Here is a 27,378-nt window from a genome sequence, read left to right on the forward strand (position 1 = left end):
ATGGCACAGCAGCTCTGTGACAGAGATTACAAATCTTCCGCTCACTGGCTGCCGTGTTAACAGTGCCACCGCCACTCCCATTTATCTACCGGCTCAGCCGAGCCCACCGCGGTCGTCATCCAACGAGATTGTGTCTTTAATGCTTCTACCTGAACACGGAGTACAATGTCCACGCTAATAAAATGCGCAAAAACCCGCGCACTGGCAACTCATGTGCAGCGCGTTCTGCTAATTCTGCAAGAAAGCGGGGAAATTCAACGAATCTTGTTTCTAATCTGTAATACGTGAACGTCCGTGACAGTCACCCCTTGCGAAATACGTTTACGCAACGCTGATTGTTGCTTGGAGTGACATTCCCGCGTTATCCATGAATACAAACTAGCCACTCTCTGTGGGCAGAGCATGCGCAAAAGAGACTTCCGCGAGGAGATCCGGCTAACCATATTGGGGTTAAAGTAATTCAATCGTGCAGCTCTTCGTGACTTTCTGAATGTTATTAGAAAGAATGGATTAAATTCTTGGTCATCCACTGTTTATTCACAATTTAGCCAATCAGCTGCAACTGCAGTGGAGGAGAAGCCCGAATTAACCAAATGTCAAGGTTTTTGTAATTCCTGTCACCGGCATAAGGGGGAGAAAAAAATTCTGCTTTGCCAATTAAGCATGAAAACCATTGCTACACAACAGCCTATGTAACTATAATGATCGAGTATTAAGGCCACATTATGGATTCAAAAAAAAAATGAGGAAGTTTTTATTTTTATTTGGCTATTCCAGAATACAGTTGTAAATGTCAAGAGGGAAGTCAAAATGTTAAGAATGAAGTACAAATGTCCAGAAGGAAGTAGAAATGTTGAAAATTAAGTTGAAATGATGGGAATGACAAAAAATGTCAAAAGGTCGAGACCAAATTTAAATGTCGGGAACGATGTCGAAAAGCACAGATGAAACTGGTAATGTCAGGAATAAATTTGAAATGTCAAGAATAAAGTATAAATGTTAAGAATAAAGTTAAAATGTCGACAACAAAGCCAACATGTCAGGAATGATGTTGAAAGGACGCGAATAACGTCAAGATGTCAAGATTAAAGTACAATTTTTAGAATAAATCAAACTACTAGTTTTAGCGCATAATCTTTTCCAAAATGCCTTGTGCATATGAACTGGTGAAATTGTACTTCAGAGTCAGTTTAAGTAACAAAGACATTATTTCTTTTTTAGGGCATAAACACATTGTGGTCATAAGCATTGGGATGTTGAAGGGATTGTGCCGAAAATTGCGTCTGCTCAGATGGAGAAATGACACAAACGTGGAAGAGGTGTTTTCATTCTTGCAAACTGAAATGACAGACGGGTATCGAAGGTTACAATACAAAGAGGAAATGTTGTACTCATTTTCTGTTCCTCTGTCAGCACGCAGTCACTCTGGGCATCCTCCCAAACATGCGATGGAAGTGATGAAGTAGTCTGCTTTTGCTTTTGGGTGGTTGACTGTTCTGTAGGCTTCCATCCACTCAATGCAGCAACTGCAACGATCAACGCAACCATCGATGGCAATATGTCATAGCACAATGAGATTTTTGTTGCAGTAATACCTGCATCTCGGATGCTGCGTTTCATTAAGCGCCACACCCTCAGCATCAAACAGCTTGTCTTATTGTGTCTTGTGATTCGACACATCCTTTCTGTTCATCAGTTCATCTACACAAGGCATTTTGTAGAAGGATATGCACTAATGCTACTAGTTTGATTTATTCTCAAACGTTCAACTTTCTATCTTGAAATGTCGACTTTATTCTCGAAATGCAAAATAAAACATTGTCCTTTTTTCTCCAGTACTCCATTGTATACATAAAGAGTTGGAGGTTTTTCAAATATTAAATAATATCTACAGATGGTCGAAGGGTTTTGGTAGTGTGGGTAGTTTTCATAAACAAAAACAATAGAAAGGTTCATCCACTGTTATCAGCTTTAATATATATTTTACAAACTGTATGTGTCAGCATTTTAGTGTTTCGAGGGAAATATGCAGAAAAAAATCAACTTTACATTGATCAGAGAAATACAGTATATAGGGAACACTACTAGATCTTATTGATCCATTACATCTCTTGTTTGCATAGAAGTGAGCAAGTCATCCACTCTACAATGATAACATCCAATAATAAGTGATACAGAGACGCTTTAATCCTGAGTGCTGTCAATATAAAAAGATGAATATAGCTTATAGCTCTACTTCCCCAAAACTACTTTATGTTAATACTGATAAATCACTGAAAAACCTCATATGCATGAATATAACAATCTTAGAAATCCAAACACAGTGAGAAACAACAGTATGACTATCAGTACATTTTTGCTAGATATGTGTATTTACAAGTGGATAAACATGTCAAGAAACACAAACATTCAGACGATTAACCAATACTGACAACCGTGGAAGCAGTGAAGTCAGAACTGAACAGAAGCGGAGAAATTACTGGTTAATTTGAACACATACATTGTCAAATTACATCCAGTATGCTTCTAATCAATGTTATCTGTTTTTGATTTCATATGCAAATTAAACTAATAACATTAAATGCAAATATCCCTCATAAAAACAAACATAATTCTCAACCCATAATATGCAGGCAGTGAACTGATGGGATACATTTGATTTTATTGAGCTGATTTAACGTCATCCTGCGGGTGTATATCTTTTATTATCTCACTCTGAAACATTGTCTGGTCCTATGTGCATCACACAATAAAAAAAAAAATTCAAATATGTATCAAGTAAAACAGTGAAAAATATAAAGTATTAAAATACTATTTACGGTTTGAAAACTCTATTTACACTTCAGGCAGCTACTCTGGATATATAAATTGGACCCAATAGCTGTCTTTATTAGGGTTGGTGGGGTGAAAACTTTGATGATTGGGACTCAGAGCTCATCCAGACTTCTTCAGCATCTTCCTGGATGCAATGAATTATGGATCACCATCTGGGGGTGGAGGCTGGCACAGCTTGTACAACCTGATGAGAGAAACACAGATGCAACATGATATGTCATTACATTCAACGTGTACTCTCATACGTACTGAACAACATGGAGAAACCCAAGCAATGATCAGCTGATTAGTTTCACTTCTCCACGCTGCAAGTCTTTGTTTGGTGCCTCAGAAGTGTTACCAGAAATTCACTGTGGCTGCAGTTTCAGGGGGTAAGCTGTCAGCGCTGGAAAAATAATTATCCTTAGCAGTCCACATCCAGCTCTGTGCTACAAAGTCAAACAACATTAAATATGTCCAAACTGTAAAAAATGACTTCAGAGTTTAGCGCTTGTTGCTGGTACAAATTAAACTGTCTATATTATATCTCTGTAGCCTTTGTGAGGCCTGTTTTTATGAATCTAAATCAAACAGTCATACACTCTGTGTTTTACATCAATTATAAAGTAGCTACAGCTGTTTGCATTTGTAACAGAATAAACATATTTACTGGCCTAATAATTGTTTACTATTACCATTATAAAGTCCATGAAAGCTAAGTCTATGGTCTGTTCTACTGTTGATGAACAGAAAGCTCACATTTATTTGATATTATTCATGACTGATCAGATACAATTTCCCCCGGTACAAGAAGCCGTTTCTGCATTCTAATGCAACATTACTGTCTTCTGTAGTTTTAACACTTGACTGCACCACTCACATCTTTTTGGGCTTGACGAGTGCAAGGTAAACTCGCACTCCTTTCATGTACAAATCAGTGGAAGTGAGAATCTTCAAATGATCCACACTTACATATTCTGCAGCAGCTGCAACAGTTATGACATAAACCTACAGAGAGAGCAGCAATTTTGCCCCACGACCACAATGTCTCAACACTAATCATCCCGCTACTTAATTGTATTTGTCAATTTCACTAAAAGGTTCAAAAGGGCTGCCTGTCACACAAAACCTATATGTCATAGCCAAATGGCTGAGGCAGTCCTTGTCTTCCCCTTACAGCTACTGAGCGCAGGCACCTCGCTTCTAATGTGAGTAAAATGAGCATTTGGCTGCAGTCTGACTTAGAAAGCACATACACAAAGCTACTGCACGAATACATGCACCGAATGCTTCTTTTTACTGTAACTACTAAGATAGACACTGTAGGACTATGTATTCATGCTGTAGGACCCTCTCACTGGTTTTCATGTTTAGGCCTACTGACTTAATATTTATTGAGTGAATTTATGCAATTGTCAAATGGTAGAATAGTTCGGTAGACGTCAGAAAAGGTTGTTTAAAAAAAAAAAATCCTTGATGGTGGATTCAAATAAGCTCTGAAATCCAAAATTCAGCAAAAAAAACTATTGAATGGTATGTAGTTGGGATTTTTTTTTTAACCTGTAAACTCAGTGAAATTCATGGAAACCAACAGATGTCTCAAAGATAGGAAATGCTAATGTCCTTATATTTACTACACTGATGTTGCTGCACATAAACAGGCTGTGACCGCAGTTTTACCTTGGGACGGATGACGGTGTGCGATCCCTCACTCCCAGATTCTTGGCAGAATTCTGAACTCTTGCCCCCTAAAAGACAAACAAACGTCAACAATTCAGGACATTCTGGATCTGGTTGAAATGCGAGAGCCATAAATAGAAGTTGAGAATGACACAATTGAGAGAAGAGCTTAAACAAAGCTTAAACAATAAGCCGGAGAACATTTGTGCCCTGTGAGTGTTGAAACTGTTTTTGCCCAAAGCTTTGCATACAGAAAATGACACTAAGGAGTCTGGTGATTCAGCTTTAGGAAAGAAACAATTGCTGAGCAGCTCTCCGCTATCTGGTATTATATGTGATGCGCTTCCAACAATAATTTACTGAAGTTGTTTTTTTAAATCAGGAAATTGGAAAGTTTTGAGGCCTTGCTGATTATAGTGGTGTTACTTTTCATAGATCTATGGCTTCCTCTGTGCCTTTGTTGTTGAACAGGTTTGTTTATGGTCATAAATTCATAAACACAACAACCGCATGTTTTAAGAGTCCACTGGGCCCACAGAACAGCTACAATTAGACACCATCGTGGCCCAAACATATCTTTCGGGAGACGCTTCCTGTCAGGCTTTGAATGGCCGCAAGAAACGAGGTATAAATTCTAGGCTAAACCATCCTATCAATTTTGCACGTTGGTGCTATATGGTGCACGTGGACCCCCTTAAACTACTGCTACAGGTAGTGTAATTATTCTTTCTCACTCTGTGGGCAAAAGAGCACATGCAGAGCAGTCTTTGTAAGAAAATAAAAGCAAGTAGGAGGGAATTTGGATGATGAATATGGTGTCTGTGTGTGTGTCCGTGTGTGTATGTGTTTGTTATACAGTTTGATTATGCCCGGTCAGGAGGATGTCTGCTCTTTGCTAATGTTCCTTAACTCTGCTTGCTGTGCGCAGAGTCGGCAGATACACGACTGCAGGGGGGCAGGAAGCAACTTAGGCTTTCAATTTAGAAACAGGAACACCTGCACTCACAAACACACCCTGTGTACTTCTGGGCTGGACACACGCAAGCAAGAATACACAATCAAATAATTTTTTCAGGAGGTCATCAGCGTCTCCTCTTTGAGCAGAGAGGGAGCAACCGGACAGAAGTGCATTAGCTGACCTCTCAGTTACAGGTCCACCATCTTACTGTCTGCCCCGAGTTACGTCCAGATAACAGGATAGCATCAGCAATTATTCGATGCCTATCACGGCCATCCATTCTGATGCCTCCGGACAGAGATGCCCCCTAATGTCCCTGAAGGACACAGCACCCAGGGGAGATCAGTTGAGTTAAGAGACAACGCAAAACTCTTTTTAAAGTCATTTCGGCTAGTGGAATTTGGCTTACATGTCTAATCATTTTTAAACTAAATATAACTGCGATGTAACGAGAATAATGTGAGTAATGTGACACATCAACATTGTAGTCTAAAATGATGCCTTAAGTATTTTAAAAGCAAACCACGGAAAACTTAAAACATTTCAGAACTTCAGAGCTTTCAGATTCAAATTTTCTGACGTTTCTGTCATTTACAAAGAAATAGAATTTTGTTTTTGATGTGACTCACAAGTAAAAAGAATAAGAGTCAACAGCTCCAGGAGCATTCACCACCTTGGCTTAGCATGTCAGCATGCTAACATTTGTTAATTAGCAGCAAACACTAAGGACAGTTACAAGTTTTTAAGAATGGCAGTTTTGCAGATCTTTGGTCATAAACCAAATTATCAGACAAAATGAAATGTTTGCCTGTTGATAGTGCTAGAAGAAAAGATCATCACAGGGATTACAGTTAATCCTGTAAATTTAATAGCAATCCATCCCATAATTATTAAGACATTCCAGTCTTGATAACAATAGTGCACCAGTTAACCAACTGGCTGACTGACATTGTTATCAATAGAGCCATGTTTCTAGCATGGACAAACACACACAGTACACCGAGAGTTATTGGATGAAATAAGACAAATATGGTTATCAAAAGACAGAGAGAGTGCAAACAAAGCGAATGTTACCATGCACAGCCCTTCACATGTATTCTGTATAAATGTTTCCATTTTTAATGTCTTTTCACACTTTAGCTTTAGCAGCTTGTTTTGTATGGGATGTATCTGCACCTAAAACTGAAACTTGATATTCTGCTGAAGCCTTCGTTGAAAGTAAAATACTTATTTCACTTTCAGTTATAAAGTAAAATAAACATTTGAACCTGGTTTATTCGATTTGAGCTGCCTTAAACAGCAGTGGTTGAAATTCCTTTTTTACTATTTATAAGGACAGTTGAAACCTGTTCCCATGTGCTGCGACAGGAGAAATAAAGTCGAAATGCATGATACCACAAATTATCTTCTTCAGTTAATTTATATAGTTCTATATAATTTTTCTATACAAACCGAATATTGGAAATTGCAGAGATTTACAAATCAAGCTGTGATTAGACCCTTTTTGTCCAAATCACTGATGCATTCTCATTCTGAATGATGGGCTTGATGGGTGGATCCAGTCAAGACCGGATGCTGATAACCTTTATGTGACTAAGTATGAGTATTAAACAAGGAAGAAGAGGTGTCATTCAAACTCTGTGACATTCATCAGATTCATCAGCTGATGTCTGAGAGCAAGGACACACACACACACACACACACACACACACACACACACACACACACACACACAGACAGACAGACAGACAGACACAGCAGATCAGACTCCTCTCTGCTCTCTATCTGTACTGATCCATCTCACCCCTGTGGTGTCTGGGTCAGCAATGATGCATGGAAACATAACATATCTCATCACAGAAAATGTAGCGTCCTGCAACACATTAAATCCTCATGCTTGCAAGTTTTCATAGTAAATAGAAAAATATCTCAAATCAAACCCACTGCAAGATGTGTTTTTTTTCAGCTACATGCAGAAGTGCTCAAGGTCATACGATACAGAGTTGTATCCTCCTGGCTGCTACTCCATTTTATGCCTTTCCTCCTGCAGGATCTCAGCCTCTTGACTAACCTCTTCTTTCACTGCATATGGCTAACATAACCATCAGAACTTCTGAAGAGAGTCTTAGCTTTGGGCCAAACATCAGGTCATGGCCAAAGCCTTTAGTGGGGTGAAAATGTGTTTACACTGAAAGAGGTAACAGGAATTTCTTCACTTGACCTCAAATAGATATGCAGCCAATCAAACAACCTCCAGACTCTCAACGAGTCAGTTTAGTTTCTCATTACTTTCTCATTTAGTCCGATTCATACTCTGGTAGCAGTGAATGCATATTTGATAAGATTGAAATCAGATAGGGGGTGAAGGAAATAGTAATGTAGACAGGAGCACAGCAGATGATTTTTTTTTCTCGTGGACAGCAACTAATACTTCTCTCATCACCATATTTACTGTTGGCTGCCTTTATAAATTGCATTCTTACCGAATTAATGGTGTCTGAGAGAAAGCCAAACAAGCACCAAGGAAGATAAAATGGTATAACTGCTCCTATATGACTCAGTGAACCGTACAGTTTTTCATAATGACTATGGATACAGAAACTGCGCTTTGGATTGAAACACAAATTCACTCCGAGTGAAAATGTCACTGCAGGGACTGATGCAAGAAAAGGTTGCAGCAGCAGAAAGAAAGAGGCTATATACACAGTAATAATGTGTGTGAATGTGCAAAATAAATACCTGTTTCCTCATGACATCAGTGGCCTGCATGATGCAGCGAGGCGGAAGGCCGTGGTTTCGAGCCAGCAGGATGGCCTGTTCCAGTGTCACACTCAGGGTGCAGCTGTTTGTCAGACAGAAAACAGAAGGTCGGGCTCAAATATACGAAGAGATTGGAGGATGCTATATTATGCTATGAGACAATCACAATGCAGAATGTTGTATGTGTTCATGTAATTTTGGGACTAAAATTAAAAAGGACATTTACTGACTTCCACTGATGCTGTACTATCAAAATATACAATCTGTATTTGACAAAAGAAGAAAATCATCTGTAACTACAAAGAAAACTTTGTCTAACTCAACACAAACTCATTCACTTTCTCAACACGCGTTCCTGGAAACAAAGCAGCCTTTGTAACAGACGGGGATTAAAAGTGAGATCTGAGACAAATATCGACAGAAAACAAAAGCATGCCAAACTCGGGGCGACGTCCACATATGGTGACTCTGTTTACATTCAGTTCAACTACATCAAATCTCCGTGAATGCATCTCGTTCCTCTTGACACAGGTGACTCCCGCTTCACCTTCACTCATCGCTTCGCTAATGAATCATTTCACTTGTCATTGAAAAGGCATTCACGGCGAGCAAACGTGCAGCAGCAGCAGAATAAGAAGCGTCCTGATCTTTGCTTTAAGACCAAGCAGAAAAGGAGGGAGATTGAAATCTGTGGTAGACTTGCTGGTTTTTGCATCATTTGGATTGATGCTCGTTGCTGCGAAGAGAAAATGGTCCAAGGACAAGTCAGTGTGTCTCCCGTGGTGATCTACCTCTCACCACCAAATGGGTGTGATGTGTGTAAAATGTGTGTTGACGGGAGTCCGTGATTCATTAGTTACAGCAAAGATTGATCCCAGGCACAGACGCACACACACGCACGCACGCACACACACACACACACACACACACACACACACACACACACACACACACACACACACACACACACACACACACACACACACACACACACACACTCACTGCTGGGTGACCTTTCTATGATAACAAGCTGTACTAGTATATCGATCCGGGGACTTTTCACAGCAAATTGAACTGTCTAAAATTCCAGCACTGCCAAGCTCGCTTTCATTGAGTAAGATTGCCATGGGGCTGCTAAGAAATCAGAGCTGTTTGTTTAATATCTCCTGCTCTCATGGTAGGGTTTCACACCGACTGAGAACCAAAAAAAGGAGCAGATTTGCAATGGGGGACTCATTGCTGCCAGAAGCTGTTACTGTAAGTGAATCAGATCAAGATTTAAAAGTCCCCTTGAGTTCCAGTTGCATAACTTTATGACAGCGTAACATGATGCAATAAAAGTAATGAACCCAACAATCATCTCCAGTATGTGCCAAAAGATATCCCAGTAGAGGATTGCAAAAGATGTCCTTTCACAGGCCACCCTAGAATATTTTAAGCACCCATTTTGAGCTTCCCACACCGATAAAGAAAGGGGGGAAAAAGTCACCCACAGAGGATCTTTAAATATCTCTCCGGCTGGAGCGGGATAAAGGAACTGCCCAAAAATCTGTGTGAGAGAGGCTGCACAGTTTCCCTTTTTATTAGGGCTGGTGAGATAGTATGAGATGATTTATACCCATCTGTTTTATGTCGTTCCAGCTCATATCCCATTTACACTCTGTTTCTCCAGAGCTGAGTCCATACTGATAAATGAGAAGAAAGAGAAGACGCAAACACAAGGGGAGGGGAAGAATGACAGAAGATAGCAGCTGCAGAAAGAGGAAGACTGAAGAGAAGGAGGGATGAGGAGGGGAAAAAGCATACACCAGCAAACATATGTATCTGAGTGTTAACTACTTGTACGCACATTTGGACTACATTGAATATAAGAAAGGAAAATATCAGGTTTCTGAGGAAAGTTAGTTCTTTAGAATGTGGAGGCTTTCTGCTTGTGATAGTTTTCCCCCTTCTGCTTTGAGTTTTGCTATCAGGCAGTGAACTTATCCCTTTGCTTTTGTGGTTTTCTCGTTTTTGTGGAGGTGATGGACAAAAAAAAAAATCTGGAGAGGAGAGCCTATTACAAACTGCTGATGCCCCCAAAATCTCACACTTTCACTGTTATTAAAATGTATCCATCAAGCCAACTAATCCAATCAATAGAGCCTAAAAAGGCTGCCACAGTCATAATGCAATTTCCACATTACTAATCTACTGCCTTGGTTTCATGGGTTTTGTAATTATTCCAGATTTAGTTTGTGAGCTCACCATTGTCTATATTTTGTAATATTTTAACATGAAATTCTACAGAGAAAGTTTTGGTTTATTCCTGTAAAATCTGTACTCTTTAAATAGTAAGGGGTTATATAAAAAAAAAAGAAAAATCAGCTGCCAGTTAATGACATTGATTTTGAGGATCCTTGCATCAGGCAAGCATTTGTGATTCACGCTCTTGTGAATCCAATATGTCCATCATTCTGCAGCTTTGGAGGGTGAAACAGTGTTTAAGGAGAAAGCTAGTACACAAATAATCCTAAATATGGCAGGCCTTGTCACCTGCTGTGTCACGGTACACTTAGCTAGCCCGTCTGGGTGAGTTGTGGCTAGTGTGTGTAATTGCACACTAACACACACACACACACACACACACACACACACACACACACACACACACACACACACACACACACACACACACACACACAGGCTGTGGGTTAATAAAGTAGCCGAAGTCATTGCAGCGACAGGAACTTTCTATTAGAGCTCTGGCAACCAGGCGGCTCCATCCGCAGCACTTTATCAAGCCATCAGTCACATTTTGAACGCATGAGCGCGCACGTGTGTTAGCCTGTGCATGTGACTGAGACAAAAAGATATGGAAACTGTCACGGGGTAAAGAAAGAGGCTATCAGAGAAACGGGTGGGCAGGTGGAGGAAAAGAGCGGAGATGAAGATGAAAGCTGGAACTGAGGATCAGCAATGACAAACGATCAGGATATTTCAACCCTCGTGCATTGATGAATGGTGCCCTCAGCAGCAGGTGAATTAGGCAGCTGCATATAGAATTCAATGAGAATGGAAGTAATTGACCTGTCTGTGTAAAGTACTGTTCCTACTTAAAGTCCCAAATCTGGTCTGGGAAACAATGAGCCCTATTAACTAGAACATCCTGCTGTTAATTAATGCAGAGAAATGCGTATTAATAGATAATCCCCATGGTGAGCAGTGCAGGGCTCTCATGAAATTGAGAGGTAGGTAGAGAATAAAAGAATAAGCAGAGAAGCAGGGAGAAACTGCAGCAGAAATGGGCAAAGGTGAAAAGATTGTCAGCGCAAGAGATACGACAGAGAAAAAAAAACTGCAAGTGCGCTGCCAAGAGAATGAAAACGATAAGCAGGAACGTATAATTTAACTGGAGGTGGCTCACAGAGAGGCACAAGACATGTGTGGTGCATGCGCCCACACACACTCACCGGTGAACACCACTGTTGCACATGACAATGTGTGTGGCTCCCAGACGTGAGCAGAGCTCAGAGGCCACGGTGAGCAGCCCCACTCCAGAAGCCCCGCAGGCAGTGTACTGACAGGCAGCAGTGCGCCGACAACTGATAAAACTTTCCATCAGACGGTAGAGCTCCTCCAGAGCGTTGAGGGGACGCATTAACTGGGCAGAAACAGAGGGACAGAGGTGAATGCAGGAGAAGACATGAAGACAACACTGTTTGTGAGCAAAGTAGTACATAAAATGAGTAGATCTGCAGATTATGAGGAGCACGTGGCCCTTTTTTTAGGTAGATTTAAAAATAAAAATGGTATATTTTACATTTTTATGATAAATAAAAAGAAAATGTTCAAGTCAGATTCCTAGTCGTAACTACAGGTAATATTTGGTAATTACAGTTATGATTTGGGCAATAATTTCTGGGTTTACTACATAGTCACTCTGATTCAGTCGATGGCACTACCTAGAAATAAAAAGGTATCTCTCAGAACGCTTTAATGTTTGACTTGATAACAGTCGACTATGGATTTCCATCCATATTACAGTAATCCCCTTCAGTTTTTTTCCCATTGTGTCGTGAAGGCAGCATGAGGCTTTGTCAGGTTGCTCTCACCTTATCTATGAGGGCAGCTTTGGGTGCAGAGCTGGGCGGCATGTTGGACTGATCCAAGTAGAAAGCCCTGGGGGAGAAAAAACATTTCACATATGGAGCAATTCAAACTGGATATTTGCACAGTAGAGGGACACAAAACTGTGAAAGTTAAGTACCATCATACTGCAGAAGACTTTACTTAACAATCAGTCACAAGTTATTTTTTATTCAGTAGCTCCCCTGCATGAAATCGAACTCGTTTCACTGCACCATTAGGTCATCAGGAGCACTGACTGCCTTTCTGGGAAAAGTAGGCCACCTGCTCATTATGGAGCACCACCATCTAACTATCAATCATGAGAGTAACTTGGGCACAGCTCGGGCAGAAACACAGACTAAGCATCTCTTGTCCTGGGCATCACTCCAAAAGCCATTTCCTCATTCATTCATGGAGTAGTCAGTTTAGTGTTATTTTCCTCTTCCTCCACCGGAGGCAGCACTGCACTGGTGTCCTCATGCAGACAGAGTATGTACAGTATGCCGCAATGAGTCCATCTGAGGTGGACTGCCACTGGTGCAAACTCAGCAGTCTGTGACTCCATCAAATCTCAGTAATATAGCTCTCAGCTAAAAATAGGTACACTACACCACATTAAACCCCTTTGAAAAACATCATATACTCCATTACTTCTCACCCGAGGCAATAAAAATGCACAACGTAAAGTCACCCGATTACCACACACTTCTGAAATCACAAGTATGATAATTCAGCACTGAATTTGAGGGAGGGAGACTGTTTACAAGAATCCATGAAGCACATCTCGTTCATCTGCGTTCACTCTAGTATTAAGTGATTAAAATCAGGCCAAGGATGTATTCATTATGACTGAGGTATTTCTGCCTGACATAATATTAGTGAAATTAATTAATCAGAGCGTAGTTACAACATCCCTAATTCAAGATTTTATAGTGATTATAAACCATCCAGGTTGAAATAAAAAGTCCTTGAGAACACGCATATTAAATTCAAGTCCTACTGTAGGAAACACATCTGCATCCACTGGGGCTATCAATGCATACACAACATATGACTGGGGCCTTAAAGCCTACAGAATGCAATCTTTTCAGCCAATGAGGTGATGAGATTTCTTTTGTTCTTTACCTCCAACAGCATGTTTCCTTTTCACTTAAGCTCATCCGCATATAAATCTTTCACACATCAATTCAGAGGTACAGATGAGTAACCTACACTTCTTATAACTCCACTTGTGGAAGATTTCAGAGTATTTAATCCCTATCTACCAAATTAGGAATTAACCTTGTGGCGCGCTCTACACAATGGCGGCGAGCGGAGATTGCTGGGGCTACAGATGGAGCTAACAGCCCATGTAATTGGTTGAAGATGGCCTGATCATTCAAAGGATGCTCAGGATAGACTGTGAGTTCCACAGCGTCGCGGCGTAGAACACACACCTCTCATAAAGAGCATGTAAAGATGGCCAGAGCTGCTGAATAATCTATATGAGGGGTAATAGGCGTTTTTGTTGTTGAGTTGATTTCTTGATCAAAGTTTCTACACTTAACACCTGCTATCCATATTGTGTTTATATGTGTGTACATACTTGTCTGAATGTGTGGTGTTTACAGACTGTTAAAACAAACCCAAGGAGTAAATGAAAGTTCTGTCCAACAGCGTGCAAACGTAACATCATTCTTCCACAAGGTCAAACAAAGATGAGGTGCTAAAATGCTGTGAAACAGTGTGACCATAACAATAAAATTTATGGGAAATCAAAACCGTTCCCTGGAATAGTTTGTATGCTGACTCTTGTTGCAAGTCCAGCCGGCTATCCGTCTAGTGTGAGACCACTCACCCTTGACTGTACCCTTATCGGTCAACTGCTCAGACTTTTATCTTTAAATTATATAAAGGAATCTGTCTGATAGGAGTTGTCTTTGTGTACAACTCCACTTCATCAGCACACTTTTGTTTATCTGTTGCAGACAAAGTAGAAGCACCTCATCTTGCCCTTGCACATCCCTTCTGCAGAAGAAAGGTCATAATACCCACTGATTATCATCCTCCCACTGTAAGAGTTGTCCTAAAAATATCATCAACCACAGCTTGAGGAACAGGGCTGACTCTCCTGGAGGTCTCTAATGACTAAATAATAGGAGTCAGACTGCAAGTGATGTGTGGTTTAAAGAGGACCTGCACTACATCTTCTGAGCTGATGGTGTTTTGTCAGAGCTTTGGAAACGGAGCACCTTAAAAACATTTAAAAAGTGACATATTAAGCCCACACACAGTGTACAAACAGGTCACTGTGTGGTTAAGAACATATTACACATATATAGGTACGGTTGAAATCCACTGGGTGTCTATTATTTCCTCTCCCATCAAGAGCGGTTCTCAGATTTAAGTCCCTGAACTACAGCTGCTCAATTTTAATGGCAGGACATTGAGGGCCCCCGCTGGCTTTTGGACTAGCTTGTTATCATTTTTCCTTCCTATACTGGCTTTCACGAATGTGAAAGCGGCAAAATCACAACTTGTCTTCTTTGATTCTCAAGTTTTCAGTGGAAAATTAGGCCAAACAAAACACCATCTGTAGCCAGTGTGTAACAAAAACAAAGGTTACATCAACTGTGTGCGATCAGCTCACCGTGGATTGTGTTATGAGAATTCCTCCTCTTTTGCTTTTAGTAGAGATTAAGACACCATCTGACTACAAGAAAGCCTGCTTGTAGCTCTTTCTGCAATAACTAAAACCCCACGACCACACGCACGCGCACACACACACGCACGCGCACACACACACACACACACACACATACACACACACACACACAGCCAATAGGTTTGCATGAGGCACTAATGGAGAATTTGGCTGTAGGCCAAAGATGACCTGCTCTGCCTGTAGATGGCCTTATTTTATTGGGCCAATGAGAATACTTAATTCTCTTTGTTTCTGCTTCCTTCATGACAATAGGACACTCGAGACCCTTTGCAGCAGAGGAGCATTAGTAGTCAGCTGCAACGTCAAAACAGAAGAATCTGAGGCCCAGATGTTTTCAGAGGAGCAGCACGGGAATGGGTATATAAGCAGCACATCCTCCTTTGAAAAAGTACAAAAGAAAAATAAATGATCCCAGAAATACCAAGAGAGACGAACATTTTCAAAACGAGCTTTTTCCGTGGATTCGGTTTCATTCCCCTTCACACAGGAAGTAAATTGTCTAGAATTTATGACATTATATATGACCCCGCATAGGTGCATGCTGCTCCATGTAAATCACTCATGAGGCCATGATGAATGACACTCACTGTTATTAGATTCCCCACAAACCCCTGAAGTGTGTGGCAGAGCTGCCTGGGGGCTAATGAGGGCTTCCAGGAGCCTTCACATCCCACACGGTGATGCTCCTGCTCTGACACCAGCGGTATGGTGTGTGTGTGTGTGTGTGTGTGTGTGTGTGTGTGTGTGTGTGTGTGTGTGTGTGTGTGTGTGTGTGTGTGTGTGTGTGTGTGTGTGTGTGTGTGTGAAGTGTGCTGGAGGTCATTCTCTTATCCCACGCCTCCTTCTTATTTACACACACAAATATTTATGACCAGTTATATGCCAACCCCAGCTTAATATAAAAGCAAATGCCGGAGGATACAGGGTCAAAACCCAGCCAGGATGTATTGGTTGGCCTTATGATTTTTGTTGGTCTAAAATATGAGAAATTCTGTGATGACAAAAGACCAAATAAAACAACCATAAATATGCATTATTTCACATGCGTGTTGACAAATGATGGGCAAGACTGTCATTTTCAAAGTCATTGGTGTTAATCAAGTTCAGGAAACAAATGTACCAAAGCAGATTTGTATAACTGGTGTCTCCGTGTCAGAGGTAGTTAAAGACATATTATCACTAAATCACTGTCACTGAGGACATGCATGCAGTTACTGCATATAGACAATGCAAGGTTAGCGACTTGTTTGAAATAGTGAACAAATTTATGATCCTGATGCTGCACATACATAGATGCAAAGTATTCTTGGCTCCTTACAAAGGGGATTTTTGTTTTTTGCATATAAACTTTTCAGGAGATGAGTCAAGGTCTTTTTTACAGTACCAAGCATCACTAAGTGTAGAGCTGTCATCATTACAATCATTCAATGATAGAATCAAAGAGAAGTGATAAATGGAAACAGCTCAGGCCTCTAGGCTTTATAAACAGGGGTTCAGTGCACACTAGCTGGAGCAGAACAAAGCCTCACCACCTTCCTCAGAACTTGAGTGAATTGGGACTATCTTTGCCACAGCAAAGACTGGATCATTATTTTTTTTAAGTAGAGAAACACAGACAGAAGAAAGCTCTGTTCTTCTACATGAAAAAATATGACCAAACGCCAATCCCTCCCAGCTAAAGTTAGTATTATATCCATAATAAATATCCATGATTCTATCTAATATCTATAATTATCCATAAATCCACAATTGCAAATTTTCATTGTATGTGAGAAGAACCAAAAATACTTTTCGGGCTGCAGATGTAGCCAGCTGAGAAATCCCACTCTTGGCAAACTAGCTGCACTGCTGCATAACATTTACTCCATTCTGAACAATAAATGTTTGGAGTTAGAGTTTAGAGTCGTGCAATAGTAATGCGCGTCAAATAGAAGAACTGGGAACTCGCTAAAGTAGCTATTGATATGTCAACAATTACTGCGAGGCCTGGGAGCAGGGAGGAAGAACAATACGGTCAGTTACATGCAGCAAATCTGCTCTTCCAGCTCAGCTACACATTTGTGTTGTTTTGATGTTGAGCCCTGTGGTGGGATTCATGCCTGCCTGCTGAACAACTTGAAGTGATGTCACACCATCTATCATCTTGTTTTCAGGGCATGTATTGAGGAGGTGTCCTTAGAGAGCAAACTACATGATTTCGGAAAAAGTAGTTGTCAGGTGGCATACATTTATTTATGTCACTTTTAGTGCGGATGCAAGAAGAAGCAGTTATACAGTATGTGCCTGTCTATTTACTGGATAAGATATGTTTACCCTGAGTTGCTCATTACCTAATCAGCTACCATCCATAGATATTGGCGATTAATTTTTAACTAGCATGTTTACAGACTAAACGTTAGGTCACATCAAACATGAGCAAAGGGATGTATCGTTGCTCCAGCTATAGGAAACAGAATAAAGGCAGGAGTGTGGCAGCTTGCTGTTGTTTAAAGTGACATTGATATTTTTCAGCCATCATTGTACACCATTTGTTAGTCTATGTAGAAATTTACTATCCACATAAATCAAGCGTTTTTATCAAAGCGGCATGTACCGACAGATGTGGAAATTTCACCACTGTCTTGTGATACAGTGCCAAACATTTCCCCACTACTGCCAAATGTTTCAATTAGGGAGAAATGCCCAATGGCTGCAGTGCAAGCTTTCATCCTCTCCACTACGGCAAAGATACTGGACATGTCCCGCAGGTTACAGTTACACCTGCAACAATAGCATGACGTGATACACATGCAGTGCACCAGCAGACAATACGTAGGGCATGAGGGATTTTCTCCTTTATTCTTTTACTCTGCAGCACTATATGTACCCTGCTACTTAAATCAGAAGCAAAGTGCATGCAAGAGGAAAACTCTATTCCCCCCTGGAAAGTTCTGTCAATAAGAGCAAATAGAGATGAGATCACAAGCCTGCCATAATCTCTCTCTCTCTCTCTCTTTCTCTGAATAATACATTTGCGGACTCTGCTCTGATTCTCTGGTCTCTACACTGCTCTCTTCGACCAACTCTGCTGCACACGCTCTCCTCAACTGATAATTTTCCTCCCTCCCCCGAAATTCCTACCAATATATTCCCATTTCAATTCCTCTACTTCCATTCTTACTGTATCCTAAACCGAAAAGATGCATCCTGTTATGTTTCCTCTCATTTTTCAGATTTTTCCAAGCAAGAGTGGTAAATTGAGGAAAAAAAATCCTATACTTTTGTAAATTATTCTCACAATTCACAGAAAAAGACAATCACTTCATTACTTCGATTCCACTCCAAATTGTCTTCCTGATTTTGCATGAAAAGAAACGTACGGAAGATTTAACCAAACAACAAGTCTATGACAAAACAAACTGTCACTTTGGTTTCAGAATTCCTCTACATAAATGCACGTCAGCTGAGATGGTTTGTGAAAGCTTGAGAACGTGGGTGCAGGTTCTGGCTCTATAAACCGCTGACACACATTTGGCCCATAAGTTTATGTTTTGTGGAGAACTTGAGTGACTTCATCAGGCAGTATGGGTTTGTGCAGATCATACTGTACCTTGGTGTAGGAAAGAAAGAGAAATGCAGAGACAGAGAGGCTGCTTGGAAATCTTGCAGTAATCCCTTCAGTGGAATCAATTCATACTCTGAAATTGGATAATGTCCACAATCCATGCTGGCAAAGGCAGAAGTGGAGGAGACAAAATATATTTCTTTTTGATTTTTAAATTGCACTATAAGAAACAAATGTGTGTACAAATACGTGCACTCACATAAATAGTTTTTTTGGAGTGGAGTGGCCCAAAATAATAACCAACTTTTTGGGTTTCAATGTCATTTAATACAATTGAAAAAAAAATCAAGAGTTATCACTATTATATCTCCTTATGCAATGTTAATAGCTAGAAAATCCAATTTAATCTATCCCTTAGGGGTACAAAATGTACATGGGGGTCTCAGGTTTAATCATAATCTGTCTGGAGTGTTTGACAACATGAAACTGTTCGAGACTCGGCCTGTAGTTCATTCAGTTCAGTAATGCGTGTCCTGTGCTCTTTTTGTCTGTCAGTCAGCCTCTGGCTCTGGCCCATACTGTGGGTTTAACCCAACACTGCTGTGGCCCGGCTCCAAGGATAACGAGGTGCCTGAGGTTGGAGCGCTGCAACGGAGAGAGGAGTGACATCACGGCCTGGCCTGTGGTTAGCCGAAACACACATGGCAGCCGGCAAAAGAAAACTACTGGTAATATTACATAGAAAGAGACCACTGCCTGCTGAAAACCAACTGGGAATATTTACTTTACAACGATTGATACAAGGAAGCTCTCTGGGTGGGAGCGAGAATTGTCGCCTGCTAATGTTTTGCTGGATTTCACTGTATTATTTCATGTGCACATGAATCAATCTAACAATGTTGAATTTAAAGTACTACTTGCAGAGTGCTGTTGATAAAACTGTAGCTGAAACAATGAGTCAATGAATTGACGAGACCAACGACAGAATATGAATCAGCAATCGATAATTGATTCATTGTTTCAGACATTTGAACTATTGTTGGAAAATCTGAACACATTGCTTTGGGCATTTGTCACTATTTCTGAGGAATTCATTGACAAAATGATTTATTAGGGAGACAATAGGCAAATTATATAACGATAGTAATTTGTAATATAAATATATAAACAAATCTATAATAACTGAGGTAGAAGCAGCCATTTTTAGTGGAAAAGTGGAAAATGTGCAAAATGTGCTCAAGACATCAAATTTAAAAGTAAAAAAAAATAGTAGGATGACAAAATCAAGTCACGTCATTCAGATTTGTCATTACGTAAACATAGTTACATTCACCCATTGTGACTCATATAGTTTGCATTGTGTCTCTGTGAGATATTATGTCATCATTTCAGTGCAGCAACAACAGCACGATAAACTCCGGCACAAACTTCCCTTCCTTTAAATAAAGGTGACTTTTATTTCCATGTAGAGGTATTTTTTTGCACGGATATTTTTTAGCAGAAGTAGAATGGTTGTATTTGCCACTATGTTACATACAGTATGTTTTAACACAAGGGAAGACACAATAATTTGACCTCTGCATTTAACTCATCCATGAGAAGTGAACACACTCATGCACACATGGAGTGGCTGAAGTGCCTGGGGAGCAGATGGGGAATAGGTGCCTCGCTTAAAAGCCTACAGTAATTCACCCCACTGTACCACAGTATACCGTATACAGACACCAGATAACTTTCTTGAAAACTGAGAAAAATGAGTTTAATTCATTTAGACCGAAATGATCAGCTGGTTTGTGCTTCAACAGTTTTTGCTGAAAAGGAGATTGATTATTTGAAAAGAGCTCAGTCTCCCAATAGTTTCAGTCCGATTGCATCTCTAAAGCACATAGCCTGTCCACATCCCTGTGCACCACCCCTAATGCCCCAAATCACCAGCCTCATTCGCCTGCCTGTCAGACACATCTGCTCCGCATTACTGCTGGAGCCTTTGCTGTCAATTCAATTAGGTTCCTTCTGTACAGGTCAAACAGCACAGAGATTTAAAATACATGTACATAAATACAAAAACAAAAGCAATTATGTATAGTTTGCATTAGACCATATGTGAGTTTCAATGTTAAAGGATTGGAATTTCAGATATCGATCACTACTTTCCACACTGCAGTCTGCAAACAAGGACTCAATACGAGGAAAGGAATGCCACAAAATGCCAATATTCTACTATTCAAAGGTTGTGCGAGTCCCAGAAGATTTAGCAGACAATATAATGACACAAAGAAAGACAGCAGAAGGCCAGCTCTAAATGCCTGGAAAAGATTAAATGACCCAGCACAATTTGCTATCTACAACTGTGCTTTGGGAAATCTGACACTCACAGAAGATTTGACATTTTTTTCACTCAAACTAAACACGACAAATAAATTAAAAACTCTCTGCAGAAAGCAATCCCAGTAAATTAATGTTTTGTTGCGGTGGGTCGGCGCTGATGTGGCATAAGACCGCCCGAACTGTAAATCATTCAAACCCCTGCAGCAGATTGTCCCTAAATAACAACACAAAGTTTTGCTCTGAGCTCTGCTGTGCATTTAATTACCCGCGCAATATGCAGCAGATGTTGAGTTGAAGCCGACATGTCAACCAGTCGCTCTCCGAGGTATTCAGTGAGGGAAACAGACTCTGACAGGGCTTCAAACAGCTTTCCAAGAGTGTGACTGATTCTTTTTATTAACCAAGATGGTTTCAGCCTAAATCGTTTAATCTTAATATTACAGTATCTGTAGTTCACTGGCAACTGAGCTGGCAATAAACTCAAACACAAAGACAGAAAGAGGGCTTCGAGCTATGACGACAAAGTGCCCAATTAACAGTCTCTGAGCGGATCAGGTGTGTGAGTTTATAAATCTATCACGCTCTCAGCTTGCAAGCACATCTGCACTAACACCAAGTATATGACATTTTGAAGGAGTCACCTTTAAAGGTTCAGTGTGAAGGGTTAAGGGGGATCAATTGGCAAAAAAAGGCATATCATATTTAATATTACAGTTTTATTAGTAAGTAATTACTTGAAGCCAAGTGACAACCACCAGTGACAACTGCCATTGGTTTGTGAACTGCTGTTATGAGGTCTCGAGTTCGGATTTTGGCCGTCGCTATTTTGCTAGTTTGGAGCAGATTGGTGCCAAAAATGACCATATTTGGATGAGTTTGGGAGGCACAAGCAGTGGCTCAAAATCTATATGATTGGAAACTCAATGATACCGAGTCCCGCCCGCCAATAGCGGAAACCTGATTGCACAACAGGCCTGTCAATCAAACAGACACACACCCAAAAAAAACTGCTGTTTGAGGCCTATTTTCTAATTGGTAACGGGATTATTTTCAGATAGACCACCAGAAATCGATGAAGAATGGTAGACTTTAGCTAGCAACAACATAATAACTTTTGGAAAGAATTTATTGACTTTGTATGTCATGAGACGAGTTGAATGGGAGTCTATGGAGCCAAACTCTAGCGGCACTCAGTGGTATTGCAGTTTAAGGCACTTCCACATTGGCTTCATTTTTCAGATCCCGAAGCTCCATCCACTTTTATACACAGTCAATGGTTGTAATCTGCAACCTTACTTCTAAATGCCACCAAATTCCTCAAACTGCTCCTTTAATTTCTAGATTAGACAGTCCTTCTATATGTATCTGGTTTGTGTGATTTCCCCTCTCTGAAATCAGAAGCTGGCATCTAACATGAAACTACACAGGTCTGACACTCACGCACTCATTCGGGAAGTTAAATACAGCCAGAAGTGTCTTCTTCATATGTCCTTCCCACTCGTTAAATGATCAACGCCTGGCCAATCACATAGGGTCTCGAGTGTGCTGCAAACCAATGGGGTGAGGTAACCAAGTGCAGCAGCTGTACAGAGGCACTACATCAGTGCTGGTGACATGCTGGGCACTCTCATCCAATCACTGCTGCCCCTGCTGTGTGCATTCACAACCAATCATAAAACCTTCCCGCTGTGTTTCTCCCTCAGCCAATCTCCTTGAGGGGGCGTTGAGAGCCAAGACCAGCTCAATTTGAGGTCGTCTTGATTTACTTTAGATCTAACAAAAACTCCCAAATCACGCAGGATATGAAATCTCAAAGTAATATCTGTGTGTGTGTGTGTGTGTGTGTGTGTGTGTGTGTGTGTGTGTGTGTGTGTGTGTGTGTGTGTGTGTGTGTGTGTGTGTCATATAACATACCTCAGACGCTTGTAGAACTGTTTGACCTTATCCAAAGAGGCAGCATTGATTTGGGCCTGGTATTCCTCCACCGATACATTGTCTCTGTAGTAGTATCCCTCCATACTCTCTAGTGCTAGAAAGGGATCAAAGGATAGAGAGAAAGATAAAGTGCACATACATAAATCTCTCTGCCAGTGTTCACGATCATCTACAACGCAGCTTTCATCTGCACACTGCATGTTGACTTTAAGTAAACCAGGCTCACGATACCTTGTGTAAAGAGCACAGGGTAGATTTTGATGCCTCCTCCGTTTTTCAGCCTGTAAGGCAGCTGTGAGAAGTAGAAACTCTCAAGGTAGAAGTAAACTTTTAAGGCCTGGCGGGTGCCCTCCACCTGGTATGAAATGGGCATGTCTGCAAGAGGAGAGGAGAGGAGAGGAGAGGACATGACATGCATCATTCAGAGCAGAGTTTAAAGATTTACTAAAATGTCACAGTTGCTGAACACTCAGTGTACATACTGGCAACGAGTGGCTCCCCCTCAAATTGCTGGAAGTAGAAAGTGACCTTCTCCAGATCGATCAGGGCCACCTGAGTGTCCTCCAACATGGCCTGCTCATCAGTCTGAAGAGAAAAAGGCACCATAGTAGTGAAAATGAAATCATTCTGATTATTGACTTGCTAAAAGTTGCTATGCACATATTCAAAATCAAAAACAAACTGTGACCGCTCGAGGCGAGCAGGTTAAGGCTACATTAGCTACTACTAGCATAATACACTCAAATCTCCATCCAAACTGTTGTCTGTCAAGTTGCTGATGGTGTTGAAAAGAGATACGAATGGAATGGAATGAAAAGAAGATAAAGGAACAGCAGCTCGTGGTGGTAATTACACCCACTCGAAACATTTGAAGTTGGTATTCATTTTTAACTCATAACCATTCTGTGTATTGCAATATATAAACACTGCAGAGTGTGTGTGTGTTCTCGTGGAAAAAGACAATATTGTGCATTAACGCCATTTGTCTGGCTGCATGATGAGATGCTCACGTGACCATCTGAAGAGTGTGCTAATGTTTACACACGACAGTGTGTTTATGCCCTCTTTATACTTGCTTTAACTTGTTTGTATTTGTTTACGTCTCTGAACGTGTGTGTGTGTGTGTGTGTGTGTGTGTGTGTGTGTGTGTGTGTGTGTTTGTTTGTTTCCTTCTCAAACATCCACTCAGCATCCATAAACAAGCACATCTGCTCATGGCCCCGGCGACAGCAGCCAGAATATTTTGGATTGTAACGCCTTGCGCTCCTCCGTTGCCCCCTCCCCCCTCCCCCCTCCCACACGCACACGCACGCACGCACACACGCACGCACGCACGCACACACACACACACACACACACACACACACACACACACCCTTTCACTCTCTTCTTTTCTCCATCCGCAACATGCAGGGGGATAAACGGAGCAGCGGTGGAAGAGGATTAGGGCCTTTTTCTAAAGACACATTTGAGTTGGCCTGCCATGTGATGGAGAGGCACCCACTGTCCTGCCAAGTGACACCTGCTGTGTGTGTGTGGGCAAGTTTATCTCAAAGGATGTCACATAAACATATCCCCTCCCTCCGACACACACAGCATTCTGTATACACAAAAACACGCAGACACACACACTCACAGCAGCCCCAGCTCCTCTCGTGCTGCCTTTCATGCGGTGCCCTAAAAAGGAGCGTGCTGAGATTTCATTGGAATCACCTCCAGGTACTGAGACCCTATTTTGTTCCATGGGGACACTTGAAAGGGAAATGTCTTGGGAAAGAAAAGGGACGAGAGACACAGAGAGTGTATGAGAAGGAGAGGAAAAAACAGTGAGGCAGCCGGAAGAGAGAGAAGCACCCATGATTCCTCGGGACCTGACGTAAGCCTCACACCCCTCTAACCTAAATAAACGGTCGTCCAGAATGTACTTCGAAAGCACTTCCTTTGTCTCTAATTCCCACTGAAAGGAAACAGAATTATAAACCGTAATCTAAAGACCTCGTTCCAATAAAACATGTTTTTCAATGCGACTGATGACACAAACTGTAGGAAATAAGTGCGAATATAAAGAATATACGTATTAACAGTCCTTCATCTGCCAAGGTTTAGCTTTTCTTACTTTGTTGAAAACACATTTGAAATTGTTAAGAAATCTTGGAGGGAAGTGATAATATGAATCTTACAGTGGTTGCAACGTGTTCTTAGCTCAGTTTTAGTGATCTGCGGTGGCTGCTCATAATGAATCCTCCGTGGATGGTTTTCCACTGGACTGACTTAATCTCATGTAGCAGAAGACACAAAGAACACTTGTGTCTGAAGATGTTGATGTTTTTTTTTCCCCCAAAATGAGATGAAATATGTATTTTTTACATTAAATGATAATACGATCCTCTAATGTGAGCAATGTTTGTATTGAAATGGATGAAAGTTTCAAGGCACACATGAAGTGAATGTCAGATGTGAACTGCTCTGATTATGACGATCTCAGATTACAGTCTTCTTGCCTTTAGGAAGTCTGAGTGAATTTTTAACATAACAGACAAAAACATTTTTGGGGGTTTATTGGGTGTACGGGATATTTCTACAACATCCCCACTGAGGTTCTAGTTTAAACAGCAACTGAGGATGAGGAAGTTGTCCAATACTTGAGTAACAACAGAGGAAGGTCAGCTGTGAGGTCCCGCTGTGCGAATCAGCGGTGCACCTCAATGATTCAGACCCCATCCACACAGTCACTGCAGGCAGACGCTGTATTACACTCAGCACGCTGCAGTGATTTTTTTTTTTGGAGTGTCCACTGGGAAGCCGGTTTCTGGCATCAAGATTCATGATTATGTCTGTTTAAAATCCAAACACACACAACGGTAGTTTACATCTTATTTGTTAAGATATACCTCACTATTGAATATATTCAGAGAGCCAAACGAAGGTGGATGTTGCTTAATTCCTAACATAATTCAGGTATAATGCAAATCTACGTAGGCAATATGAAAGCGTGAATATTTTGCATGTGAACACCTACAGGATTGATCATTTTACAACAAACTAATATTAGAAAGCAACAACTCCTGTTTTTAAAGTGTCTTTTAAAGCACATTATACAACAAGTAGTTCCGACCCAGCGTTCTGATTGGTCAACTGTACTTTTGGAACGTGCTCAAATCACCATAAAGTCCACCCTGCTCATCACTATCTGCACTATCTATCACTCGGCCTTCTCAATGGGGATATATAATTGGAATTGAATTTCATATAATGGGCAATATAATGTTGTTTTTACTTGTTATAGGCCTACTAATTGTGACCCATTTGGCGAAATCAGGTCTCTTTAGATAGTCGCGCACTTAGCGGTGGGTAGCTTTACTGGTACATGACTCCATTGATATCTTTTTTCAGCAGTTATCTTACTTACAATGAGCTTGAGCAAGCTGTGCTGTAATTATTCAGTTTGAGAAACTATCTCTCAATAAAAAGCAATAAAACGGACTAGATCTCGTCTCTGTTGCTATGTCGTTACCAAGGGTCAGACTACTTCCTGGAGGGTTAAACACTGCACACATTACATTTGCTTCTTTTGAAGCAAATTATTGTTTTGCAGTTGTTAGACATACCCCATGCGTTGCCATGGAAACGGAGCTCCCGCTAACAAAAAGTTTTATATTTTGAGAGCGAATTGCTTGCTCGAGGGTGTGCTTTAACGTTTAACTTTAGTGATGCTTCACTGACTGGATCACTGTCAAAAATCACGTTAAAGCACACCCTCTCGTGCAATATTTGCTTAATTAACTGATAGCCGGTCTGGTGCTCACCAGATTGGGGGAGAGGAGGGACTGGAAGTGAAAGAGCAGCCCAGCACTGGCGATCTGCTCCAGCCAATGACGGCTGGCTTCTTGGGCCTCCTGAGGGTCCTGGGGGTCCTGGATGTCCTGGTCCTGCTCTCTGCCTATGTTGTGGAACTGGAGGTGGACATAAAAAAGGCTGACTATTAAACTGAGAACAAGAGTGTCCAATTCCAAATCGGATATATAAGATGTACCTGGTTTAGCACAGCCAGCAGGTGCTCTGAGAAGGCACACACAGCTGCAACCAGAGTCTGACAGAACACCATATCTCGACGTAACTGGATCTCTGAGTCTAGAGGCAAAACAAAAAATATATGAGACTGAGTAAAAAACAGAGGTTAAACACAAACAGTAAAAGGTACTGAGAGATAGAGTCAGAAAGAGATGAAAGAGGGATAAATTAAGAGAGTGAAGATTAAAAACTGAGGTGGAAAGGGATAAGGCAAAAGGTTAAATCAAAAGCACTGACAGAAGTACATGGCATGAGTTTGTTATGGTAATCCAACAGACTTTTAGTGAGGTGACCAAAAAGACTCGACTGCTGGGCATTAAATATTGTATCAGGAAAAAAATTAGAGCAAACGACAGGTGTGCCCGAGTGGAAAATAATTGGCTGTCATAATATTGAGAAATAGGCCCCATAAAAAAAGTTCAAGTAATGCAATGAGCAAAAAATGAGTTCATGAACCCTTCAGAAATGAATAAT

The 27,378-nt window shown here is 40.9% G+C and overlaps 1 protein-coding gene across 2 annotated transcripts in view; it reads right to left on the reverse strand.

The window, feature by feature from the left end:
- Positions 1-1,925: 1,925 nt before the first annotated feature.
- Positions 1,926-27,378, reverse strand: part of prex2 (phosphatidylinositol-3,4,5-trisphosphate-dependent Rac exchange factor 2) — an 86,679-nt gene continuing 61,226 nt past the window's right edge. For both annotated transcript variants that reach the window (XM_069151674.1, XM_069151673.1), the window contains 10 exons: positions 26,867-26,964; positions 26,640-26,786; positions 23,316-23,418; positions 23,065-23,208; positions 22,813-22,927; positions 12,307-12,373; positions 11,665-11,855; positions 8,192-8,294; positions 4,495-4,562; positions 1,926-3,019 (listed from right to left, as the gene is read on the reverse strand). In XM_069151674.1, the coding sequence (XP_069007775.1) occupies positions 2,974-3,019; positions 4,495-4,562; positions 8,192-8,294; positions 11,665-11,855; positions 12,307-12,373; positions 22,813-22,927; positions 23,065-23,208; positions 23,316-23,418; positions 26,640-26,786; positions 26,867-26,964 (1,082 nt within the window). In that variant the 3' untranslated portion in view covers positions 1,926-2,973. The remainder of the gene's footprint in view (positions 3,020-4,494; positions 4,563-8,191; positions 8,295-11,664; positions 11,856-12,306; positions 12,374-22,812; positions 22,928-23,064; positions 23,209-23,315; positions 23,419-26,639; positions 26,787-26,866; positions 26,965-27,378) is intronic.

The sequence above is a fragment of the Embiotoca jacksoni genome, unplaced genomic scaffold, assembly GCF_022577435.1.
Source record: "Embiotoca jacksoni isolate LCO1_2020_lvr unplaced genomic scaffold, fEmbJac1.0.p SCAF_17, whole genome shotgun sequence".
Taxonomy (NCBI): domain Eukaryota; kingdom Metazoa; phylum Chordata; class Actinopteri; family Embiotocidae; genus Embiotoca; species Embiotoca jacksoni.